This window comes from Schistocerca piceifrons, chromosome 6 (genome assembly GCF_021461385.2).
Source record: "Schistocerca piceifrons isolate TAMUIC-IGC-003096 chromosome 6, iqSchPice1.1, whole genome shotgun sequence".
Taxonomy (NCBI): Eukaryota; Metazoa; Arthropoda; class Insecta; order Orthoptera; family Acrididae; genus Schistocerca; species Schistocerca piceifrons.
This window is the reverse complement of record NC_060143.1, coordinates 581,816,362-581,840,393: the sequence shown is the minus strand read 5'-3', so window position 1 is coordinate 581,840,393 and position 24,032 is coordinate 581,816,362. Positions and strand designations below refer to the sequence as shown.

Below are 24,032 nucleotides of genomic sequence, written 5' to 3'. Positions count from 1 at the left end.
GCAAAGAAGGGCTCTGCCATATCTTTTTATCAAGATCTTTGTTACTAGCAACAGTTGAATGGTCAGCGTGACAGATTGTCAATCCTCTGGGCCCGGGTTCGATTCCCGGCTGGGTAGGGGAATTTTCTCCGCCCAGAGACTGGGTGTTGTACTGTCCTCATCGGCATCATCCTTTAATCCTCATCGACTGCAGGTCGCCGGAGTGGCGTCAAATCGAAAGACCGGCACCCGGCGAACGGACTGCCCGACGGGGGGCCCCTAGCCATACGATTAACTAAAAACAAGCATCAGTTGTAAAGCGCATGCTGGATGCTGGCAAAGTCTCGCTGTCAGACTGTAGATTAATATAGTTTGTGTGAAAGTGTGTGTAGTGATATAACAACTGGACATCAAAACTGAGGCAGACAGATGGACACTAACGGAAAAAGCCGCCCATACTGTCGCAGTAGGTAAAAAACTTAATTTACATCCATTTCGACAGATAAGTAATAGTCATGTCGATACATTAAAGCGTGTTCCATCTTCCTGTCATATAACCAGCACCCTGCATTATGCTAGAAATAATGATGTAACTTCCATAAACCATCTGAAAATAACCTGCAAAGGTTCGAAAACCGGTTCATGGAATAAAACATTTTATTCGAAAAAGTGACTGGTTGCAGTTTTATATAACCTCTCTCATTATATTGCTGGTTTATTTGAGGACAATCAGTAACAGCTTCCTAAATTTTAACACAAACCGTAAACGTCACAGCTCCTTCGTGCTCTCAGCGGCATTTTCTGGTAAGTGTACGCGACATGTCAGAGAGTGTACACTAACATAAATCAGAAGAAAATTCACCATGTCCTTCCTTCATAACCTGTGCATTCTTCATGCCACCATTGGGAGAAATCATCACATTTAATCCAGTCTCCCTTAACGGGCTCCTTGTAGATTTCAAAATACCCTGGACACTTCAAAACATTAGATCCCTCCATGGATTTGGACCTGGTGGTTCCCGAAATGTGTGCCGCGGTTAAGTCGAGATCAGCCGTACAGATCCTGGTATTTTGACTCTTCTTGGTTTTGTCTGGTTTAACTTGTTTGTCCAAGAATGCATTTTTTTTAACATTTTCTTCTTTGTTGGGGATCGATCATATTTTGGCAGTGGATAAATACTGGATAGGCCTACAGCTCTGTGAACTTCATTTCTGTCTTGTTCGCTGTTTTTTCCTGGCGACTGCACAGACAAAACATCTGTCACTGAGGAGCAGCATTTGTCCATGGGCTTCTGTTGAACTCCTTTTCATTCTTCAGTTGTTGGATATTCGGCTCTCTCAGTGACTTGTGCGGGACCAAAGTCTTCTGCTGTGACGATATCGGGACTGAACGGGAATACTCCAGTTCACTCGGGGGATTTCTCAGCTGTTCGGACTGCGGCTACTCGAGAAAGTGCAGCTCGACAGAACACTCGTATCCGTCTGCCTAACGGGCCTTCGTGGATAGTAACCGTTAAAAACGAACAGGGAGGGAGGAGCAGTTGAGAGTACGGCCGTCGCCTCCCCCGCTGTCTCGCGGCGTGCTCTTACCTGTTGAGCCACACAGTTCAAAAAAATATCACAAATGGCGGTCACTGCTTGGTCCCGCTGTTTGTCGTGCTGTGGTTTGTTCCCTCACAGAACGGCGATTCTTTTGGCAAATAATTATGTTCTCTTGTGTGTGCTTATACAGGGTGATTCACGAAGATATGCAAATATTTTAATATGTTATTCTACAAGTGAAACTTAAAAAAAAGTTCATATAAACGTAGATCCGCAAATGTGTGGTTACGGAGTTACGGCTAATAAAAGATTTTGTCTGAAATTTAGCAGCTTCGCTAATATGAAGCCATCACAAAACTGCACGAGGTTAAAGTAAAGAACGATATCCATTTATTTTGTTGTTGTCTGATGATTCTAATAAAACATGTCCGAACGTATATCTGCAGTAGGTTTACATAACATCCAGAGAAGCAAAGATTATTATACAAGTAAATTTGCTAATTTCGATTAAGAATGTAGAAACGTTTATGTCACTGTTGGCAATCGTCAGTGAGTTGTTTCAGTCCTTTCCTAACCTTGAAACGAGTTAGTTTTCTGTATTGTTCAGTGAAAGGACATAATAACAATATTATGCAACTGTTGTAGTTTGTAGATTATTTATGAAATAGGGATGCCTTTCCAATCTACGACACAGGAATACGCCGATAAAATGTTTATTTATTGTAAATGTGATGGTAATACTACGGCTGCAGTTAACGAATATCGTGTACGTTATCCAACTAGGAGGATTCCGAATGCACGAACCATTAGTGGAGTATTTCGAATGTTACGGGAGACAGGTTCTTTACCTAGCTTTCACAATCAGTACCAGTGCTCGATACGAGAAGCCGATGATGAGGGCATTACGAATGCTATTCAACATAGCCCGGGTACCAGTACACGACGTATCTCTCAACGATTGGCATTTCACAATCTAAGGTGTGGCGTACACTGAAGTACAATAAACTGACCGGCAGTAACACAAACACATTTTAGTTACTGTTGAGGCACAGTTTACTCTAGATGGTATAACCAGTTTACATAACGAGCACGTATGGTCTGAAGCAAACCCACATGCAACTGTGCAACGCAATTACCAGCAGCGATTTGCCTCTCTGGATCTTCCGGAAAACTACTGCAAATATGCGTCTCGCACATGTTTTGTTAGATTCACCAGATCAATAACAACAAAATAAATGGAAATCGTTCTTTACATTAACCTCGTATTGAGACGTGTGTGGCTCGTGATCCCACCGTCATGTATTTCACACCCTGTTTTTAACGTACTTCCACCTCACTACGTTAATTTAAATTACTGCTGTCACTGAGCTGCTGCTTTGCCTGACCGTGAGCGGCGCTAGCAGCGCGTATCGATGTATCCCCTCTCGTAGTATGTTTGCTCGACTGCTATTGATTCCCGGTCGCTGTCTGTCGTAAGGGAGTTCGGGTCGCGAGTTCTGGCGGCCAGTCAGTTGGGACGCGTCTGGAGGGCAGTCTGGACCTGCCAGTCGGTGAGTTGTAATGCGGCACTAGTGCAGTCGGGTTGGAGCAGCAGTGAGGTCTGCGTCGACATGGCTCGCCCGACCATTGCCGCCACGCACCACTTGAGCCGGGCCACGGTCCTGGTGGATCGTCGGTCGGTCGCCCTACCGGACGACGTGTTTTGGCTCGCCGATCGTTCTTGAGTCGGCTGTGTGTGTGCGCGCATCAACTCCCGATTTGTCTTCGTGCGTGCTTAGTTACTGTGGGGTATCGTTCAGGTCTTCGTGTAAGTGTTTGTCAGGTTGTGTGTGTGGTTGACGTTATTTCCACTGATGACTATTTTAGATGTTGTCGGCATTCTGATGGAGTCGGTCGGTTGCTGGGGACCAGGGAAGTTATCTCCGCGCGGTGCAGTCGGCTGGGTCTGCTGGCGGTCCCTGTGCAGAGTCGGAGCATGGGTGGAGCTGTCCGATCACTACGAGCTTCGTGGTTCAACGACCCAGAACGTCAAAGGTGAGTAGTGGTTTCAACTACCCAAGCCACGTCCATTCATGTTGTGGTGGTTCGTTTAGGTGGTTCACTGTTGGGGAGATTTTCCTGTGAGCAACACTGAGTGTTTCTATTGCTGAAATTTAGCCGCCATGCAGTGCAACTAACTATACTGGTTGACGACAATTCAAGTGCACCAGCGGAATTTTCTGCCTTGTGGCCGTTAGTGTTCCAGTTACCTGCCCTGGCCACTAACCTAATTTCAGGCAGCGTCCTTTCCTCACCTGTTGTCGCTGTCCAACATGGTGTGTAGTTTTGACAGCTAATGCACATTTCATTGTGCATAATCACCTTTGTAACTTTTGGTGTTTGAGTTCTCATGCACCGATTGGTGGCAAGCAAGTCGTTTTGTCGGTCGGTCCATGGCTGTCCCCTGGTTGGGTTCCGAGGGATCAAGTGTAGTTTGGCTCACTACCTCCTGTCTCACCTAAGTGAACGGGGGCTGACAGACCTTCCTGGAGGCTTCTGAGTGCCGTTTTCTTTATTGTCCTTCTCACCGGTGTTTGTCTGTTTATAATCTATCATAGCCAATGATTTAAAGAAATTCTTGTTTTTATTGGATTTTATGTATTTTTGAATTTTAGAAAATCAATTGTGGGCCTTCAGCCACTTAAATCCTTATTCTAAATTTAAAAAAAAAACATTGCAGCCTTCTGCCTTTGAAAGGTTATGGTAATTTATTTTAAATCTTGAAAATTTTATTGTGGACCTTCGGCTGTTTGTATTGCATCTTGTTTATGTTTGTCTATTCACCCTTTCCTTGAGGCTCTCAGGCTCGCTGCGTATATGTATATGTTAATTATATTATTTGCAATTTCAACTGCATGTTTTTTTTTACCACTTGAGATTTATCTTGTTGCTTTAAGATTTTTTGTCTGGAGGCCTTCAGCCGTGAAATAATTGCCTTTTTGAAACTCGTAGTTCTAAAGTTTTTGGTTTAAAAAAGTTATTAAATTACAATAAATTACAATTTTGAGTGAACCTGACCGACACCTTAATTGGCCCTTTCCACAATCCTAATCACGTGTTGTGCCATGCAGGTTTAGCGGGCGTTTCACGTGTAGTCTTGCGTTGGCTTCATGTAAGCGAAGTTGCTAAATTTCAGGCAAAATCTTTTATTAGCTGCAACTCCATACCTAAACATTTGCAAACCTATGTTTAGATCAGCTTTTTTATTTAGTTTTACTTGTAGAATAGCATATTAAAATATCTGCGTATCTTAGTTAATCACCACGTGTAGCGCTTTCGGCTTAGGATATGCAACTTAAAGATTACATAATCTGAAACAACTTATATTTACTTGCTACAACCAATAAATCTGGTGTATTACATGTGATGGCGTCAATATAGAACCAACAACGCAATGTAGTATTGCCAATACAGACAAAATGTCACTGCGAACCCTTAGCAGACGCGTACTTTTATCCGAACTTGCCCTATCTTCTTCTCTCTCACTCTCTCTCTCTCTCTCTCTCCACCCCCGTCCCCAGTGCCCGTGCAGGGCCTTCAGCGGCGTGGCTGCAGTGCCTGCGGCCCCTCCTCGAGTGTCGCGACAGGAGCGGACCCCCACGTAGGCCGCCGCTGTGCTCTGGCCGTGCTCAAGGCCGGCTCCAGAAACACGCTTCCTTTCTTACTAGTCCGTCATATCTGTGTTGAAACGCGGACAGGACCGAATCACACCATCTTTTTCGAAGGTCGTTCAACACACCAGGACTGCGGCCGCCTAGTGGATCGCCAGCAGAGTTGGTCAGGGAGAGGATCTGGCACACTCGACGCAGACTCGAGCGATCCGAGAAGAGTCTGAAACAGTCGTCCTCCCTCCAGACAGAGGGAACCGTACAGTCCTGCTACCGAGTCACCTTTACAGGCAAAAGCTGTGCGACCCACGATAGGACGACATACACGCGAGGACGGAAGGCGAACCTACCGGCCGACTAAAGAGGAGGACCGTCGATCTTCTCCAGCACACATTCCCAGGCAAAAAGACACTGAAGAAACTACGCCCACTAGCAGCTACGCCGCCTAGAGTTTAGTTCACAAGCAAGAAATGTCTCCTCGTACAGTTGTTAGCAACACTGGAGCACCGACACACGAATTAGCAAAACACCCAACTGCGATCCTCAGCCCCACTGACGGCAGATGTCAGCACCACAGATGACATTCGGGCCATGTCAGTGTCTCTCGACTGGGCCAAGAGTACTTCACTGTGAGTATCGATGTATCTCTTTTCACAAGGGTGTACACAAATAATCCTATTTATACTTTATTTAACATGTTTTACTGCCACTGGCTGACAGTGATGCGGTGCTGGAGACGGTCGGTGGAGCTCCTTCTATTTCGGCGCTGTAAATCAAACGTCGCGCAGCAGAGGTTACACGCGGCCCCTAGAGTGGCGAGCGCTCACCGCCAGCTCCAGCAGACTCCCGTCGGTGCAGCTGTCTTCCTTTTGCGTAACTGTTAACGTGCTATGCTCATTTTTGTGTTGGTAGTTTACGTCCCTCTGCGTACATTCACGTAACGCCCTTCACAGAGTAGGCCGTATGATGATGACCAGAACAGTCGTCGAAACCGGTCACCACTAAATAAGTACACACCTTTATGCAGTTGGGACTGCCCTGTTTTACACACATCAAAAAAGTTTTGCATCTCCTCGGCTCTGAGAGTTCCGGAACCTGTACAGAAAATTGGAATAGAGATCAATATAAACATCATTTCCATCCTTTTCATTGTTCATGAAAACCGCACATTGCATGTTGTACCACCATACAGCGAGACCTTCCGAGGTGGTGGTCCAGATTTCTGTAACCACCGGTACCTGTAATACACAACAGCACGTCCTCTTCCATTGATGCATGCCTGTATTCGTCGCGGCACACTATCCACAAGGTCCAGATTCTTCCACTCCTTAACGACAATTCGGTGTACATCCCTGAGAATGGTTTGTGGGCTACGTCGTCCATAAACAGCCTTTTCAATCCATCCCAGGCATGTTTGATAGGGTTCATGTCTGGACAAAATGCTTGCCACTCTAGTCGAGCGATGTCGTTATCCTGAAGGACGTCATTCACAAGATGTGGATGATGGGGGCGGGAATTGTCGTCCATGAAGACGAATGCCTCGGCAGTATGCTGCTGGTATGGTTGCACTATTGGTCGGAGGATGGCATTCACGTATCCTACAGCCGTTACGTCGTCTTCCACGACCATCGGCGGCGTACGTCGGTCCCACATAATGCCACAACAAAAAAGCAGGTAACCTCCAACTTCTTGCACTTGCTGGGCACTGTGTCTAAGGCGTTCAGCCTGAGCGAGTTGCCTCCAAACACGTCTCCAACGACTGTCTGGTTGTAGGCATATGCGACACTCATCGGTGAAGAGAACGTGATGCCAATAATGAGCGGTCAATTTGGCATGTTGTTGGGCCCATCCATACCGCGCTGCATGGTGTCGTGGTTGCAAAGATGGATCTCGTCATGGACGTCGAGAGTGAAATTGCCCATCATACAGCCTGTTGTGCACAGTTTGAGTCGTAACAGGACGTCCTGTGGCTGCACGAAAAACATTATTCAACATGGTGGCGTTGCTGTCAGGGTTCCTCCGAGCTACAATCCGTAGGTAGCCGTCATCCACTGCAGTAATAGCCCTTGGGCGGCATGAGCGAGGCATGTCATCGACAGTTCCTGTCTCTCTGTATCCCCTCCATGTCCTAACAACATCGCTTTGGTTCACTCGGAGACGCCTGGACACTTCCTTGTTGGCACAAAGTAGCAATGCGGACGCGATCAAACCGCGGTATTGACTGTCTAGGCATGGTTGAATTTTAGACAACACTAACCGTGCACCTTCTTCCTGGTGGAATGACTGGAACTGATCGGCTGTCGGACCCCCTCCGTCTAATAGGCGCTGCTCACGCATGGTTGTTTATATCTTTGGGTGGGTTTAGTGACATGTCTGAACAGTCAAAGAGACTGCGTCTGTGATACAATAACCACAGCCAACGTCTATCTTCACGAGTTCTGGGAACCGGTGTGATGAAAAACCCCAGGTAGGTGTTAGAAGGGATAATGCTACAGGACTACAGAATACAGGAGAATAATGTAACTTAATGAGATAATGGAATCCAAAAGTAATTTAAGATGTGACACAACAGAGATAAGCATGTATGCTTTATCGTGACTTGGGGGAGTATATAAATATAAAAAATTAAATAGTTATTGTAATGTACTAATTGTAGTACAAGGGGCATGCGAGTGAAGAAAAAGTCAGATGAAGACGATAGTATATACAGTGAAACAGGTGAAATGTTTATGAGGAAAACAGGTAGAGCATAAATAGTTTAAGATTGGAGATCTTGGAGGATGAGGATCTAAAGGAAGTACTGAAGGGGCCGGTCAGAGTGGCCGAGCGGTTCTAGGCGCTACAGTCTGGAGCCGCGCGACCGCTACGGTCGCAGGTTCGAATCCTGCCTCGGGCATGGATGTTTGTGATGTCATTAGGTTAGTTAGGTTTAAGTAGTTCTAAGTTCTAGGGGACTGATGACCTCAGAAGTTAAGTCTCATAGTGCTCAGAGCCAAGTACTGAAGAAAACTCAAGACTGATTATTTGTTTCTAAGAGAGGTGAGGAAGAGGATGGAGATGATGGGTGTCAGTTGGTATGCGAAGATAGTAAAGAGGGTAATGTGGTGGGAAAAGTGGAAGAATTAGACATGGGGCTCAGAAGTACAGGGAGTAGTCAGATTCGGTGAATTATTTTAGTTGCCAGTAGTTGACAGATTAGCTAAATAGCACGCGAAAAATTGCGAAAAATAATCCCATAAATATGTGTAATCTCCAGGGATATAGGAGGTTTCCAAAGGTGTAACAATGTTTATGGCTTGTTGGAAGATGCTGGATTAAAAGTCTAAGATGGAAAAGTAGAATATTACATAAGAAATATGTTTGTGCAAAGTGGGGAAACACAGCAGTTACTGGATAGCAGAAGCAATCTGAGTGTGGTAGCAGAAAATTTTTTAAATGGTCTCTCTGACACTAAATCTATGGTCATTATGCCTGTATCTGATATAAATAATAGTAACCATAGAAATTGTGAAGAAATCTGTGTGATACGAACAATGTTACCAATCAGACTAAATGGTCCCTGAATGACATTTTTCCTCTGCAGCGGAATGTGCCCTGATACGAAAATTCCTGGCTGATTAAAACTGTATGCCGGACCGAGACTTGAACTCGGGACCTTTGCCTTTCGCGGGAATGCACTCTGCCGACTTAGCTACCAAAGTACCCCTTCCCAAAGCTTTATTTCCGTCAGTACCTCGTCTCCTACCATCCAAACTTCACAGAAGCTATCCTGCATATCTTGCAGAACTAGCACTCAGTCGATAGAGCACTTGCCCGCTAAAGACCAAGGTTCCGAGTTCGGGTCTCGGTCCGAGACACAGTTTCAATCTGCCAGAAAGTTTCGTATCAGTGCACTCCACTGCAGAGTGAAAATTTCATTCTGGGAACATCCCCCAGGCTGTGGCTAAGCCCAATGTTTTATGAAAATACATGTGAATTAAGTGGACATATATAAGAAGCAGCAAGTAAGTAGCATATGTTTCTTGAAAATGATTTCAGCAATATGTCGGAAGTTGGCATATGTAATGTAGATAGTGAAGCTATTTGATGCAACAGATAACGTTTTGAGTAAAGGAAATAGCAGGCTAGGAAGGAAGTACGTTGTTGCAGTAATAGCGGAAAAATATTACCCTTGACTTAGGGGATTCCAGGAGAAAGTAGATAGTCAATTAAAGCTTTTAATCTACTGACATGAGCTCTATGGGTCAGAATGAGAAAGAGAAAGAAAACTGAAAAGATTAGCAAATGATATTTGTGTAATGTATGTATAATTCATCTCTGCCTTAACTGAAAAATTACGAACTTGAAGATGCCTGAGAGGCAACGCTTTTTATCCAAAATTTTTGTGATTGTGTTTAAAGTTAAGGAAAGAAACAGGTAACGAATGGTAACTATGTTCTGCTTTTTTTATATGAACGTACGATTTTCTTGGATTCAGTTTTTCTGCAAATATGTATGAAAAGTCAATGTAAATATTAGGAAGAAGTAAATAAGGCTAAAACTGCATTCATTAGCAACCTGATATCTGTAACAACTGTTTGTATTCTCACTTTGAGAATAACTATTTTTTGAGAGCCTATTGGGGAACTACAGTAAATAATATTCTCTGTTGAATCACTTTCCTTGAAGATAAACAGTCATAATTTTCAATTGTAAAATTTTGAGAATGAAATTTTAGGGGAAAATATATACTCATATTTGCTTTATAGGTTGTATCATTGGATTATGCCTACTCTGCAGGAGCACACATTACATTCAAGTTTCTGATAGGGATTTCACGCTCCCTACGAGACGACAGGTGTCGCTGGTGATGTGGACGTTTTTCTTATGCCGGCCACGTGACTGGAAGTAGCACAAGCTGTATACTGGCGGTTGCGGCTGTACTCGTTTGTGTCCTGAAGAGTCAGTGGGATTCCTGGGCCAGGCGACGAATACGGTCATGAACGCCCTCCAGAGCCACTGCTACGCTGCCATTGCTGCCTGTGCCAGTCTTCGCACCTTGGAACCTCTGACGTGGCCTTTGCAGACGCCAAATTTAGTAATATTTCATCCAGAATCGAAACTCACGCTCTCCCTTATGGTCACATCAAGTCTAGCCTTTTGGACTATTTTGTTTTTCATGTAAATGTATTGGTGGCTCGCCCTAAATTCTTTTGCTGTCACAAGCTGCCACAATAACCTGCCTTCAGTGCCTGTCACGTGACTGACATTTTCGGTGTTGCAACCAACAGTGTAAACCATCTTACTGTAGACACCTTGATCACTGGCATAATTCATGTTCATGTCTCCAGTGAAGTCCTCTGCATGGACCTCCACGAGCTAAAGGACCTGTAGTTGGAAACTTGCCTCCCTATTATCAGTGCGTTCGATCAGTGTCTTAGCTATACAAGCTGCTCTGCAGGACTTTTGCAATGTGTGCGGAACCCATGGGCTGCGCCAACCATTGTATGCGCCACCCTCTGTCCAAGGCAAGCACCTGTCCCTGGACGAACGCACAGGATGGAGGCGTACCCTTTGTGATCCAGTGCTGCCCACAGCAACTTTCTTCCTTTAGCCAATGTTTCTTAGCCATCAAGGGCACCAGTGTCCTTCCTGTCACTTAACTGCTCCCCCTGCAGGGAGTCCGCCCAGCATGACAACGTTTAGCAGGTATCACTAAGGATGTCAGTGGAATTTGCCCATCAGACACAGAGGGACATGAGGACGCAAACAGCTTTCCTGGTGTCGTAAGCACACTGAACATCGCTTCACAGGAGATTTGCTTCCATCACGGTGAACATCAACTACTTACCTATCTGGCTGCAGATCGCAACTGGGGCCTTGGCAACATAATTGATTGTAACTCGTACTGCCAGCGGAGTCACATCCCCCCTGTAGCTCTTTTTCAACCCCTCTGTTGATTTGCAGTAACGATCTCATCAAGGTTTGCGGCTGTTTTATGGCAAAGGCGCGATACTGTTTTACTTTTCTTTGCGCAAAGATTCTGGGGTATGGATGCACCAGGCGCTCTCATCCCCTTAGGCAAGGGTTTCTCTCACGTGCTGAACCTTCACTTCTGTTATTCCATCGCCCATCTGAAAACTATCTTATCAAACTTCAAGTTACTCTCCTCTGACAACGACTTAGGAGTCAGTTACTTTGAGACACATATTGCCCTTCTGTTTGCCAACCCAAAACTGCCTAAGGGTGGGATTGTTCCATTAACATGCTGTAACAGTCTTGAACATGAGTTACAGAGGCTCCAGGATAAAGGCATTCTCTCCAAAGTACTCAACACCCAGTAGGCCTCCCCCAATCCGTCACTGCCAATCCCACGAGGGCCTTGCATATCTGTGGCTATTTCAAGTCCACTATCTATGTCCTGTTGGTTATCGATGCTTATGTTATTCTCAGGCTGAGGGAGATCCCAATCCACCCCTGGTGGCAGAATGTTTGCTAATATCGACTTCAGTGATGCTTAGCTCCAGCTTCTTCTGGATGCAGAATCCCAACATTTTTCGATTATCAACATCCCTTTCAGTCCCTACCATTGCAATAGCCAATCTTTTGGTTATGCCAGTGTAAATGCAATTTTTCATTGTTCGTGGAGCACCTGACCCAGCTGCTCCTGCACATGGTGAATTGAGTGGACACCATTTTGGTGACCAGCAAAGATTCTGGGGCATGGATGCACCAGGCCTTCTCATCCTCTTAGGCATGGGTCTCTCTCACGTGATGAACCTTCAACCCTCACTTTCGTTGTTCCATCACCCATCTGAAAACTTTCTTATCAAACTTCAGTTTGCTCTCCTCTGATAATGGCTTAGGAGTCAGTTGCTTTGAGACACATGTTCCACTTCTGTTTGCAAACCCAAAATTGCCTAAGGGCGGGACTGTTCCATTAACAACTCTCAGAACCTGGCAGACTTCGTCTGAGCACTTTTCACAGTTCTTCATCGAGCTAACCTCAAGTGCAATAAGGGTAAGGGTTGTTTCTCCTTTTCCCAGGGTGGATATTTAGGCAATGTTTTCAGCGCCTAGGGCATTTGGCCTACCCCACAGTAAGTGGAGGCAACGTAACATCTTCCTACCCCCACCAACGCCACCCAGCTAAATCGGTGTTGGAGCAACTCAACTACTATCATAAGTTTATTCTGCACAGTCCGACCATAACCAAACCTTTGCATCACCTCCTCCACAAAAACGTTCGCTGAAACTGAACCCCAGAGTGTGAAATCGCGTTTCTTGACCTGAAATTGGCCTTCCTCCACCTTACCTGTTTGACAGGATGTGACCTTGCCAAACCTCTCGACCTGACAGTGAATGCCACAGTTATTATCGTAAAATTATTCTGCACATTGTGGTTACAGCCAAACCCTTGTTATCTACTCCTCCAATAAAATATCTGCTGGAATTGAACCCTGGAATTTGGGGCTACATTTTGGGATCTGAAATGGACCCTCTTCTGGCCTACATCTCTTACGGAGTTTTACCCCGCCAAAGCAGGTGGAGAGGTTTGCCAGTGTCACATGCTGTCAAATAGGTAAGGCGGAAAAGGCCCATTTCAGGACGAGAACCGCCAGGCACTGGATGCCTCTGACTATGGAATGGGGGTTGTTTCATTCTATGTCCTCAACAGGATGAAACATCCCATTGGCTTTGTATCAAAGACTGTGTCTGTGACATAATACATTGATAGTAAAGTTGAATAAGAATCTTTGGCGATTATACCTGGTCTCAGAAAATCCATGACTACGTACAAGGTCACCACGTCATCCTTTTGACCAACCAGAAGGCCTTTTCAGGAATCTGCTTCTATTCCAATATGGGTGGCTTGTCGCTTTCAGCATTGGGGCCCATTTTTGTCTAGTTATGGCTATGACATTCAGTTCTGCTCTACATCTCATCATGCTATGCAGATGTTCTCTCACGTTTGCCGCTGGGACAGGACGCATCCTCTGACTTTGATCCAGAGATCTGCTCCCATCTGGACACTGCTGCCAAATACGTGACAGCAAGCCTACTCTCTGAAACCAAGTTCAAGCATACCACACAGCCAAGGACCAATTGCTCGCAAAAATTCACCACATGGAATGACATTGTTGGCCTCAGGACCTTCAGTGCCTTTAACATCAGGGTGTCTATGGTGCTGGCATCACTCTCCTGAGCTTTCAACACTCAACATGGTATCCTTGACACAGAGGGACAGCAGCTGCTCCAAGGACATCATGCCATCTGGTCTTGAACTATGCATATTGGCTGAACTACATATTGGACACTGAAGCTTTTCCTAACGAAGAGCTAAGCCTGCTGAAAATTGGTTTGGAGTGAAATGCCGTCACCCACATGGTTGAGGCTTGCCCAAACTGTCAGCGCAAGCAAACCGTTGGCCATGTTGGTTCTTTGCATTGCCAGATAGGACCACACAACAGTCCGAGCTACATTTGAACTTCAATATTCCCATCTTGGGACACTTCTGGCCGGTCGTCACCAACACAAACAGTCTTCTGAATGACCTACACATCCACTGGGCAAACTATCTTCACCTATCCGGTGTTTTCGTCATTGAGGGGTCCCAGAGACCATAGTCACTGATAGTAGCTCCCAATTTGCTTCTGCTACATTTAAAACCTTCTGTGAATTCAGAGGTATCAAGCTCATTCACACAGCCCCGTTCTTCCCCATGTCTAATGGGTTGGCTGAACGTTTTATTGGTATGATGCTAATCCAAGTGTCCTATCTTCATCAAAATGGACTCTGAGAGCTAGTTTGACCCTGTTCTCACACCTACTGTTTCACGTCTTAGGACTGGTCAAATCAGGCTAAAAATCTTCACAGAAACTCTCATGGGTCGCTACCCTCTGTACCTCATTCTACTCCTATCTGTCATCCTCATGGTGGTCCACACAAGATAGGTTTTTCTTCCTTGATCCTGTATGGGCCTTAGTTTTATCCAAAGGCCATCAGCATTAGCTCCCAACTGTCTCATTTCCCGACTTCTGGACGCTGTAGGGTGGAAGTAAAGCTTCCAGTTGGTACCACTTGCAGTAAACATATTAATGAAACGTGACATTGCCATGGTCTCCTCTTCATGTCCACGAGTTTACCGCCCTCTTTAGTTCCAGTGATGCGACCTTCTCAGCTTCCACTTGTGGATGACAAATGCACCAGTCAGCACCCAGTGGCTGGTGGACCTCTGAAGGAGCTACCCAGTGACACACCAGCTTAGCCAGCACTTGTGCCTGTTTCTTACACCACCCATATGACAGAAAGTAAGACATGTTTTATGATGGATCCTGCAACTGTACTTAGGCCAACCCTAGGGCTCTGAGGCGTCAGTCCACTCCTAGTCATTTTTCTAACCGAGACGCAAAATGCAGTACTTTTTCAGTACCTCACTCTGGAACCATCACTATGTCGTCACAGCAGCCGATGTCAGTCTTTGCATCCCAGAATCTGTGAAACAGCTTTTACGTAAGAAGACATGGAACAGACATGGTTACTGAGCAGCGGACTTGTAATAATTCTGTGTTCGTCCTTACAAGTGGCTTCGCTGAAATTGTTCATTTATTGTTGGAAGCTCTGACTCTGACAGGTCCCTTCAGGACCCAGTTGTGGCACCTAGCGTTCAAAGACTTCAGTTCAGAATGTTGATTCACCACTGATAGGCATTCTGTCTCAAGTCCAGTCTGTATTAAAACAAGAATATTTATTTTGTTTGTGACTGTTTCAAGCTGACTTCAAAGAAGGAAGATGTGGTATCTTGACTAAAATAAACTTGGAATTCGCTGTACAGCTGGGTCGTTATTTCTTGACTATCTGTTGTGGATATATTAGCACAGTAACAGATTTTAGTCTTAGATGATATGTGTACGCGGGAGGAGTATGTGAAGAAACAAAAACCGGGATTGTCAATAAAACAAGAGATAACGTGTTATGGCTGTCACACAAACAAAAGGCGCCATGAAAAATGTAGAAGTAATTTCAGATAGAAGCCTGACCACAATGAAAAGTAAAGAAACGTTATAGATGTCACTTGCGCTGTCATAGCGAAGGAGGGCATGCAGCCTGTATCGAGTGCATGAATCTTGCAAGTTGTTATGATTTGAGATGAATGAGCATGTAAATCATGCTGTGTAATCGAACAGTGTGTTGCAGTCGTGGTATGATGTGCTTAATATAAAACACCCAATGCAGGGGTCGTTGAAGCAAAATCATTATTTCTTTCCTTGCGGAGAGTAAAAGAAAATGATTTTTAGTTCAGTTGCTTTTCAGGAAATACAGAAACTGGGTACAGATTTAAGTAAATTCAGAATTGGGAATGGTCAGGTAGGGAAGTTACGACATTAAGTACGAAAAATTATGTAGCTATTTGGCTATTTCAGCCCTTCAGAAAGGAGAACATTCGAGCATTCACAGAGAGAGAGAAATTTTCGGATGTTCTTCTTGGTGCTTAGTCAAAGAAGCAGAGAAGTTGAGAAAACGATTGCCATCTGGCGTAAACAACTGTCCAAGGTGTTTCGACGAACTAGAGAATTTTGTGATTTTCTTTCTATTCCGAGTGGAGTGCTACGCAACCTTATTTCTAACTTAGGTTATTGAATATTTTTCAGCTGTGTTGTATTGAGAGAACGTATTAAAACTAATAACTGTCGCCCAACCTTCTAAACGTTTATTGACTTAGAAATTTCCGTTCTTTACATAGCAACTTTATGTTAGGGCGGACTTCATAACACATTATTCACTGTTAAAATGAGAATACTGCAAAAACATTTAGTCAAAATCTCGTTTCATATTAGTAACTTCAGTCAAACCTTTGTTAAACAACTATTTTCACAATAGGAAGCAGAATGTTTTATGCACCCTGCTGACACGTTAGTGTGATATGTCTTTTAAGCAACTTTCCCACGTTGAGCGGCATTATGCATCGCTTCAGAACAGTTCGTGGTTTCAAGAAAACTGACTGAGGTAAATGTTACAAATGATGATCAAAGGCCGTGTCGTTCCAAAGTGTCCAGTCGAATTTTCTGCCTTAAGACTATTCACCCTCGTACATCAATTTCTGTTTCCATCAGTTTTTCTCTTTATTTTGTCTTGTTTCTTGTTTTTATTGCTTCAATTTTAGCTTTACTGTGAGCTTTGTAGGGTCCCATAATGTGTTTAGTTAATCTGGTTGGTTATCCCTTTAATATTCATATAGAATTTTCACATCTAAGTAAATTATGGTTTTTTATTTACTTATACTTAATGTTGACTTATACATAATGTTGACTTAATGTTTACATAAAAATTCCCTGATTACGTTTCTTTCTCTCATTTTGATTTCTTAAATGTGCCCTTTCTGTTTAAGATCATGGTTTCAGTCCTTACTCTGTCGTAATATCTCAGTTTTCAGTATTTACATGTGCAGTCTTTGTAATGCACATCTTTTGGAACCTTGAAAGCTGTCTGCATTTACGGACAACGTGTTTCGTAACAGTCTTCCCAGGGCAGTTCTGTAAATGATTTCACCTAAATATCTGATCTGAGGAACGCTTTCGATTTTCCCATAAGTAGTTTTAAGAGTTTTGTGCCAGACTATTGCTAAATATGTAATTTCTTTTCTGCAGTGATACTTTCTGCTATTCCTCTCAGAATACCTATTTGTCTCTGTGCTGTTTAAACGCTCTGGCATAGAGTTGCTGGATCGTCTCAATAAACTAAGCAGTCCATCCCGATTTTTGTTCTTCCAAATTTCATTAGTTCATCTATATTACAGTCCAGAGCTAGTGTTCACTACACTAGGAGTTCGTTTTTTGAGAAATAGTTGAAAAGTTGTGGAGATACTTCATCATCTTCTCTCACCACTGTTTTAATTTCAAAATATTATAAAATATCTCCCCATAATTCGGGCCTATATTTTGTACCTTTCAGTGCTTCAGTGATAATTACAATGAGTCTGAGGCCTGGAACTTCTTCCTTCAGACTTTCAAAGGGAGGCTTACAGTGCTCGAACAAAATGCTTTCTAAATCCAAAAACGTACTAAGCTCTTTCTCATTAAAAATTTTCTTGATGTTTGAGAGTTGAATTTCGGACGAAAATTTGTTCTATGCAAGATCACTTTGGTCTCAAAATTGTTTGAATTCAAACGTTTGTTCTGCTCTGTCTAGGGAACATTGAAATATAATTCCATATGGAGCAGGAAGAAGTCAGTCCCTTCAAAACTTATTAATATCAGTTCTGTCTCTTGTCCTATGCAGTAGATGTATCAATTCAGTTTTCAGTAATCCAGAAAAACTTCGGTTTGCCTCATGTTTTGCATATCAATGTAATTTATTTTAAGGTTTCAGATCAGGTTATTTCAACAGTTCTGCAACAATTCATCTTCAGCAATTTTTTTTATCTTTTAATTTGTCTAGCAGTTTCCTCTCCGTTTCGTGCTTGTCAATCTGGATTACTGTTCACAGAAAATTCTGGTGGAAATCGTATGGTTTGGCAGTTTAGGAAATATTTTTAAATATATTTGCAGTGTTCTCTGAGATTTCGTAGTTGTTTACTGGCAATTATCAACATTCATTCATGAAGCAGAGATTTAGGATCTGGTACTCATTTAGTTATGTTTTAAACTTTTTATAAGATAACTGGGTGTTCTGGTTTTGGAAGTATTCTTCAGTATAACGGAGTTCAGTTTTCTCCTAGTGTCTACCATAATCTAATTAACTTTGGTGGTTATTTTCTAGTAGCCAGATCGTGTCGAATGCTTGTCCTCATTCGCCTTTATTCCATATTTTAAATGCCTTCTGTCTGTTCACAATCTACATTCCACCAAAGGCCTTTTCCACCCTCATAAGGGAATTTGGTTTTGGGCAGTTTTCATAAACTTGTGTTGGATCCGATCGTCAGTTTAGCTAGTTTCTTGTGAATTTCGTTTGCTAATAACAGCGGTTTGATTTTACTAGCATAAAATCAAGAAATTAGTGACATCTATTTTTCTGAACCTTTGGGGCTTTAACTTTAGCTTCACTTGCATCAGGTAGCAGTCCGTGTCAATAACTGCTCCTTGCCACTCTTGAAGATTGAAATTTCCTTGTATTACGCTTATGAGATTACGATATAACAAGTTAGCAATTCACATATTTTATTGCTGGCTGAACGCCATGGCTTTTGCGCTGTTTAGTTTCTTTATTCATGATATAGTTTGATATTCTTTTGAGACTGAAATTTCTGCGTAGTTTTACCTTTCTCTTTCTACTTTGATTGTTCCATTTGTGCACAAGGATGCCATGCTTTTTCACTTTTTTAGAAATATTGTACCATTTCCTGACTGTGTGCTATAATCGCTCACAACAATTTTCTCTTGATTTTGCAGCATTGTGATAATTGTATTGTCTATCTTATTTAATGGTTTACTCACATTTTGTTGATTTATTTCAATTTCTTGGTTTAATCAAGTATGTGTGTTCATTTCTGTATTCACGTTATTTATCATATCAAGGATACTCTGTTGTTCACAGGCTCAACATCAATTATGGAACTAAGATTGTCTGTCCTGTGAGACTGAGTATGCAACTCACCCAGACGGAATATTGTCTTGAGGATTTATTTTTGCGTGTTTTCCATTTCTTCATTCGTTCCATGGTGTTTACAGTCATCTCGTTTATTTCCACTTATAAAATTTTAATCTTTTGTTCTGTAAGTAGATGTACCTCTCGTGAACAGACGCCGACCACATTACCACCCGATCCCAGTCAGCCGCAAAGATGGTTCTATTGAATGAGGTACTAATTCCACTAGTTCGACGCCATATTGAGACCCATTCTCTCAATCTTCACTGTCACTGAGATCTTCGTTGTCATAATAGCAAGAGCCCTCACAAATGTTTGTTACCTGGGGCAGGTGAGCCCTGCTTATGGTAATGAAGATAGTACTCCTCCATCTCGTCCTTCTTCATCACTTGCAAGACAAGGGCCAACACTCAAGACCAGTAAAGAGGCGAGTTGTTTCATATATGGACTGTCTGAGAAGAGAAGTGGCGCACCCAGAAGACTCTGTCGTATGTCACTCCACCTCTCTACACGTACACAACGTCGGGGATGGGAAGATGATTGGAGCTGCAGTGCTCTGAGGCAGGTAGAACGCTTATCTGTTTATGCTTATTGAAGTTGTGATGTCTAGCAGCGTGTATACGCCGCCTGAACAGCGTCAGATGTTGAGACCACTGTGAAGGACACGTAAATACTGTATACCTGTGTGAGAGCGTTATCAGAACCTGCCAGATTTTCAAAGGGGTCTCTTTGTGGATCTCCTTTCGGCCAGATGTTAGTCATGCAATACATAGATTTTTTGGGCATCCAGATGTGACAGTGGACTGCATTGGAACATTATCAATGTTTTGGTCCATCATGTCAGACCACATCGAGCGATGATGGAGGTAAAGGGCACCATGCTCATTGTAACCACTTCACAGCAGAGCCTGCAATACGAGCCCGAGAAATGGACTCCCTGCAGTAGTCTGTCATTTGGCACCATTGATGAAACACTTGCAGCAGCCATTTTATGGAACTATCATCAGGTACATAGGCCTCCGTTACCACAAATGGCTGCATCTGGAGTGGTGGGTGCCACAGCTAGGAACCACAGACTGCCGACGACTGGTGCCGCCTGTCGTCCAGCGGTGAATCGCGGCCAGCACTGTCACAGGAGTCCATCGCTGAAGAGCAGGATGAGAACACAGGAAGCGGTGGGGTCACAGTCCTCCAGTGTTCCTCAGAGGACAGCGGCGACACTCGTGGCTCCACAGTGGGCTGGGCAGCCATTGGGCGTGCCTTCGGGTGATGGCAGGTAGTGAGTCAGGAAAGTCTGACACCACGACGGGTCGCCAGACACCCCACATCCTCCTGTCACGGCTCATGTGACAGTATTCAGACTCTATTCTCTAGGAGCGCAATGGTCGACCGCACATGATAGTGCCTCAGTGAACTGTCTGAGTGAAGCTGAGACAGCCCCCGGCCAGCGGGTTTCCCTGGTACGTCCCAAGTGGAACTCGAGTCGCACTAGCTCAGTGCCAGTATCCGGGATACTTGCCTCAGAAAAGGGTACAACAGCAGTAAGACACCCTTCCCAACTGAATCAGTTCATTCATGCAGGTCACTGAGGGAACAAGGCAAGTGGGCTCATACTGACAATTTCCATGTAAGTTTTGCTCGCACTTACAGTAACTGAAATAACATCACATATCCTCTCAGCCTGTCAAGTTTCAATTTGTTTTCTCCTTATACATTTATATAAAATAAAAAATATTTGTTTTAAATATCAATCCCCACAGCAAAAGTTGTTTTCAGAATTACTCACAGTGATATCAATTGTATCTAAATGAATAAATATGGGTAAAAAAATATATATAAAATAGAAAAGCCACTAAATTTTTATACTCCAGTAGACGAGTGGTTCAAGTCAGTGACAGTACAGTCAGAGTGCACGAATTGTTCAATTGTAGTTGAGCTGAGTCAATTTACACATTAATATTGAATAAGATAGTATTCTACTATACTTCAGTTGGAAAAGAAAACCTTTTCCCAAAGTAAGCATTTGTATCAGTCTCAAAAACTGACAGAAGAACTGAAGTCGTAACGATGCTTCATAACGACTTCATCTATAAAAGAACAATATAGTCACTATCTTAGATTTGATATTAATTTATTTATATAAAGTTTACTATCTCGAAAACTATATAATTATTCTAAATATGTACTGTGAGTGAGAACATCCACTTATGTACACAGAATGTATTAGTTTTATTATCATATCAACAGGTGGGAAGTTACTACACTTAACTTCTTTTTACCTTGCACTTACGTTTTTTTGTTTATGTTTTATTTGAGGTATTGTATGAACATAATGATTTCATTTATGTTTTGGTGTTATTAATTACTATTTGAAATCTGTATGAAAAATTGTCGCTGTTATGCAGTTTGTACACTGTTTTCAAATCCCTACATGATTAACTAAGCATGTTGGCCTGGAAATTAAACCTGGAACCGTGAGTTTCATAAGCAGTTCTCTTTCTCATGAGGCCCTCAAATAGGACCTTTACACCTCCCTTCTCTCATTCCTTCCAACATTCATATGTTAGCTAACCATAATAAGTTGTTACTGTTTGGCATAACAGAGCCATATAGTTTTCCAAATCACACAGATGAAACACAGTGGCATTATACTTACCAGCAGCTAGTGTGTGAACTTCAATCTCTCTAGGTAGAGTCCTATTGCCAGTCACAGTTTTACCAGTCAGTTGGAAATTGTAGGTCATGTCAGGCATAATAGCTGACAGTATCAAGTGGCCTTCTTTCTCTGTTATGAAGTATTTAAGATTCTCGCTTCCACAGAGAACAGACAGCTCGAAGTCCAATATTTCACAAGTCAGTGAAGTCTTATCATGTTCATACTGTTCAAAGAAATAACATTTCTCAGTAACATGTAATACCAGGCATTCATAACGTTTCTCACATCTCATAACATGCACAAAAACACGATACTGTAAAGGACAACAGAATTTGAAGACCTAACGATGTTAGACCAAGAAGAAGTACACTTCAATTATGAGAATAAAAAATGGCGTCTGATCTTCTGAATGCACCATCATAAATCTACATTAAATAAAGAAAATGGATGAAGTTGTACGCTGTGAAAGCTACATTGGAAGGAAAAGTATGATAATTCGCTAACTCAAGAAATACTTGAAGTAATTATAGAGTTAGAGTTTGCAAAAAACTGTAATGGAAGTAAACGACGATAAAACACTACTGTCTTACCACAACACGCTTTTCTACAGTAATGTTTTAATTTTTCAGGAAAATGTAATACCAAAAATTGGCAATATGTAATACAATCATTCACTCCTTTTTCTAAGCTTAACTGAAATTCTTCCAGCGAGCAAATGGGAAGTTGTGGTACAGAAAATGTAAACCAAACATTATGATCGTCATGTTGATGTGATTGACGTTGAGGAATGGATGGACAGTACTGTAATAATAACTTTTTTTACATGTCAAATAATTTCTTTGGAAGAATGTGCAAGCAAGCACCATACCCTAGTTACAAAGGGTTCCATATTGCGCCATATGTAACGGACTGATGTTGTTTTCAGGAGAGTGGAAGCATTAACTCTCATCAGTCCAGTCTGACTGTGGTTTCCTGTGTTTACCTAACATTACTTCAGGTAAATGATGAGATGAATCATACTATAAAATCATAGGCAGCTACTAACGCCATACTTGTCAACATAGACATGTAAATATCTAAATGCATTATTAAATTAATTGTGTATTCTTTTTTGTTAAACTGTAATGCTATAATTGTCGACTATGCTTGTGAAACTGATACACAGATGGATCAAGTCATTGTTGTAACTTCTATTACTACACAGAAATAGGGAAAACCTGGATTTCACTCAACTACATTCAAATTAATTTTGTGTGTGTGTGTGTGTGTGTGTGTGTGTGTGTGTGTGTGTGTGTGTGTGTGTGTGTGTGCGCGCGCACGTATCCATCTGTCAATGGATAATATCCCAAGCAGTTTTGTATTTGTTTATGAAATAAAAGTTGCCAATATTAAGGATAATATAAAACTATAAATCTTCCAAGTAACTAAATATGTTTGCAAGATAAAACTCCCTGCCTACATATTGCTTTTTAGGAGACTAAAAGAAATAAAACAAAGAAAAATATTATCACTTGTTTCAGTAAATTCTAATAGACAAATCTGTCAGAAGTGTCCAGATACATTTAAATTCCAATTGCAACAGTTATTTATTCAAATATAAATCTTACAACCTACTACACAAGTTATTGCTTATTCAGTAGCTTGTAGCTGCATACTCACAGACCATTCCAGGAGAACACTAGTGTCTTCTACATCTCTTACTGCAAATTTGTAGTCTCCTTGAACTGGATCTATCAAAGGAGTAAAAATATATAATAAAATTTAACAAAACGTGAACTTTTTTTAGTCTTTATCATGAAAATTACTGAAGTTGAATGAAACATCAAATTAGCTGTTACTAGCCACTTTTAGCACAATTGATAACAAATATTAAACTGGTTTATTTCGAAAAATAAACATGACTAAAATGTTGAAATTCTAATACTGATAATTGTTCATTAGTACACCACTACAGCGAAACAGAACACAGAAACACCTACTGTCAAATAGCAAACTGAAGAAACTTACAGAAAAATATGTTTCACCAAATTAAATGTTGCGAACCAATAGGACATTGCTCCTATAGCGAAGGATTAAATATGAGATTTATTGTGGAAATGTAGAAGGGAGTAAATTATTTCAGTTCCGAAAGGCTCATTAAAGTTCCGGATGGAGAAGGACTTGCAGTACTAGAAGCCGAATTTGGCCAGTTCCTTAGTGAACATGATACACACGATGGACGGAACATGGTGACTATAGCGTTACGTCATTTTCCGTATTTTGAAACATGAGGCACAGACAGTTTTAACTTCGAGAAATTACGACATCAGGGGAAGAATAGTTCGAATTAAAGCTATTATAATCCACCACATATAAATAAGTGAACATCTATTGGAAACCAAAGAATAGGGTATCGCAAAAACAGCTGTAAAGGGCGTTACGACACCGTACGAATTTGATGCGTCTGTCCACGATTCTCTATCCTGCGCAACTCTCTTCCTCTCCCAATAACTGCTAGGCCCTGAATCCTTGTGAATATGTTTACTGTATTCATCTCTTGATCTTCCTGTAAAATTTTTAAACCGTCACCATCCTCCAACACTAAACTTGTGACACCTTAAGATTTATCAACCAATCCTTTCTTTTGGTCAAGTTGTGCTACAAAT

General features: G+C 42.3%; 1 protein-coding gene across 2 annotated transcripts in view; it reads right to left on the bottom strand.

Annotated features, from left to right (window-relative positions):
• Positions 1-24,032, bottom strand: part of LOC124803052 — a 594,138-nt gene that overhangs the window by 150,039 nt on the left and 420,067 nt on the right. For both annotated transcript variants that reach the window (XM_047264177.1, XM_047264178.1), the window contains exons 16-17: positions 23,047-23,117; positions 21,388-21,610 (exon numbers count right to left, since the gene is read on the bottom strand). In XM_047264177.1, the coding sequence (XP_047120133.1) occupies positions 21,388-21,610; positions 23,047-23,117 (294 nt within the window). The remainder of the gene's footprint in view (positions 1-21,387; positions 21,611-23,046; positions 23,118-24,032) is intronic.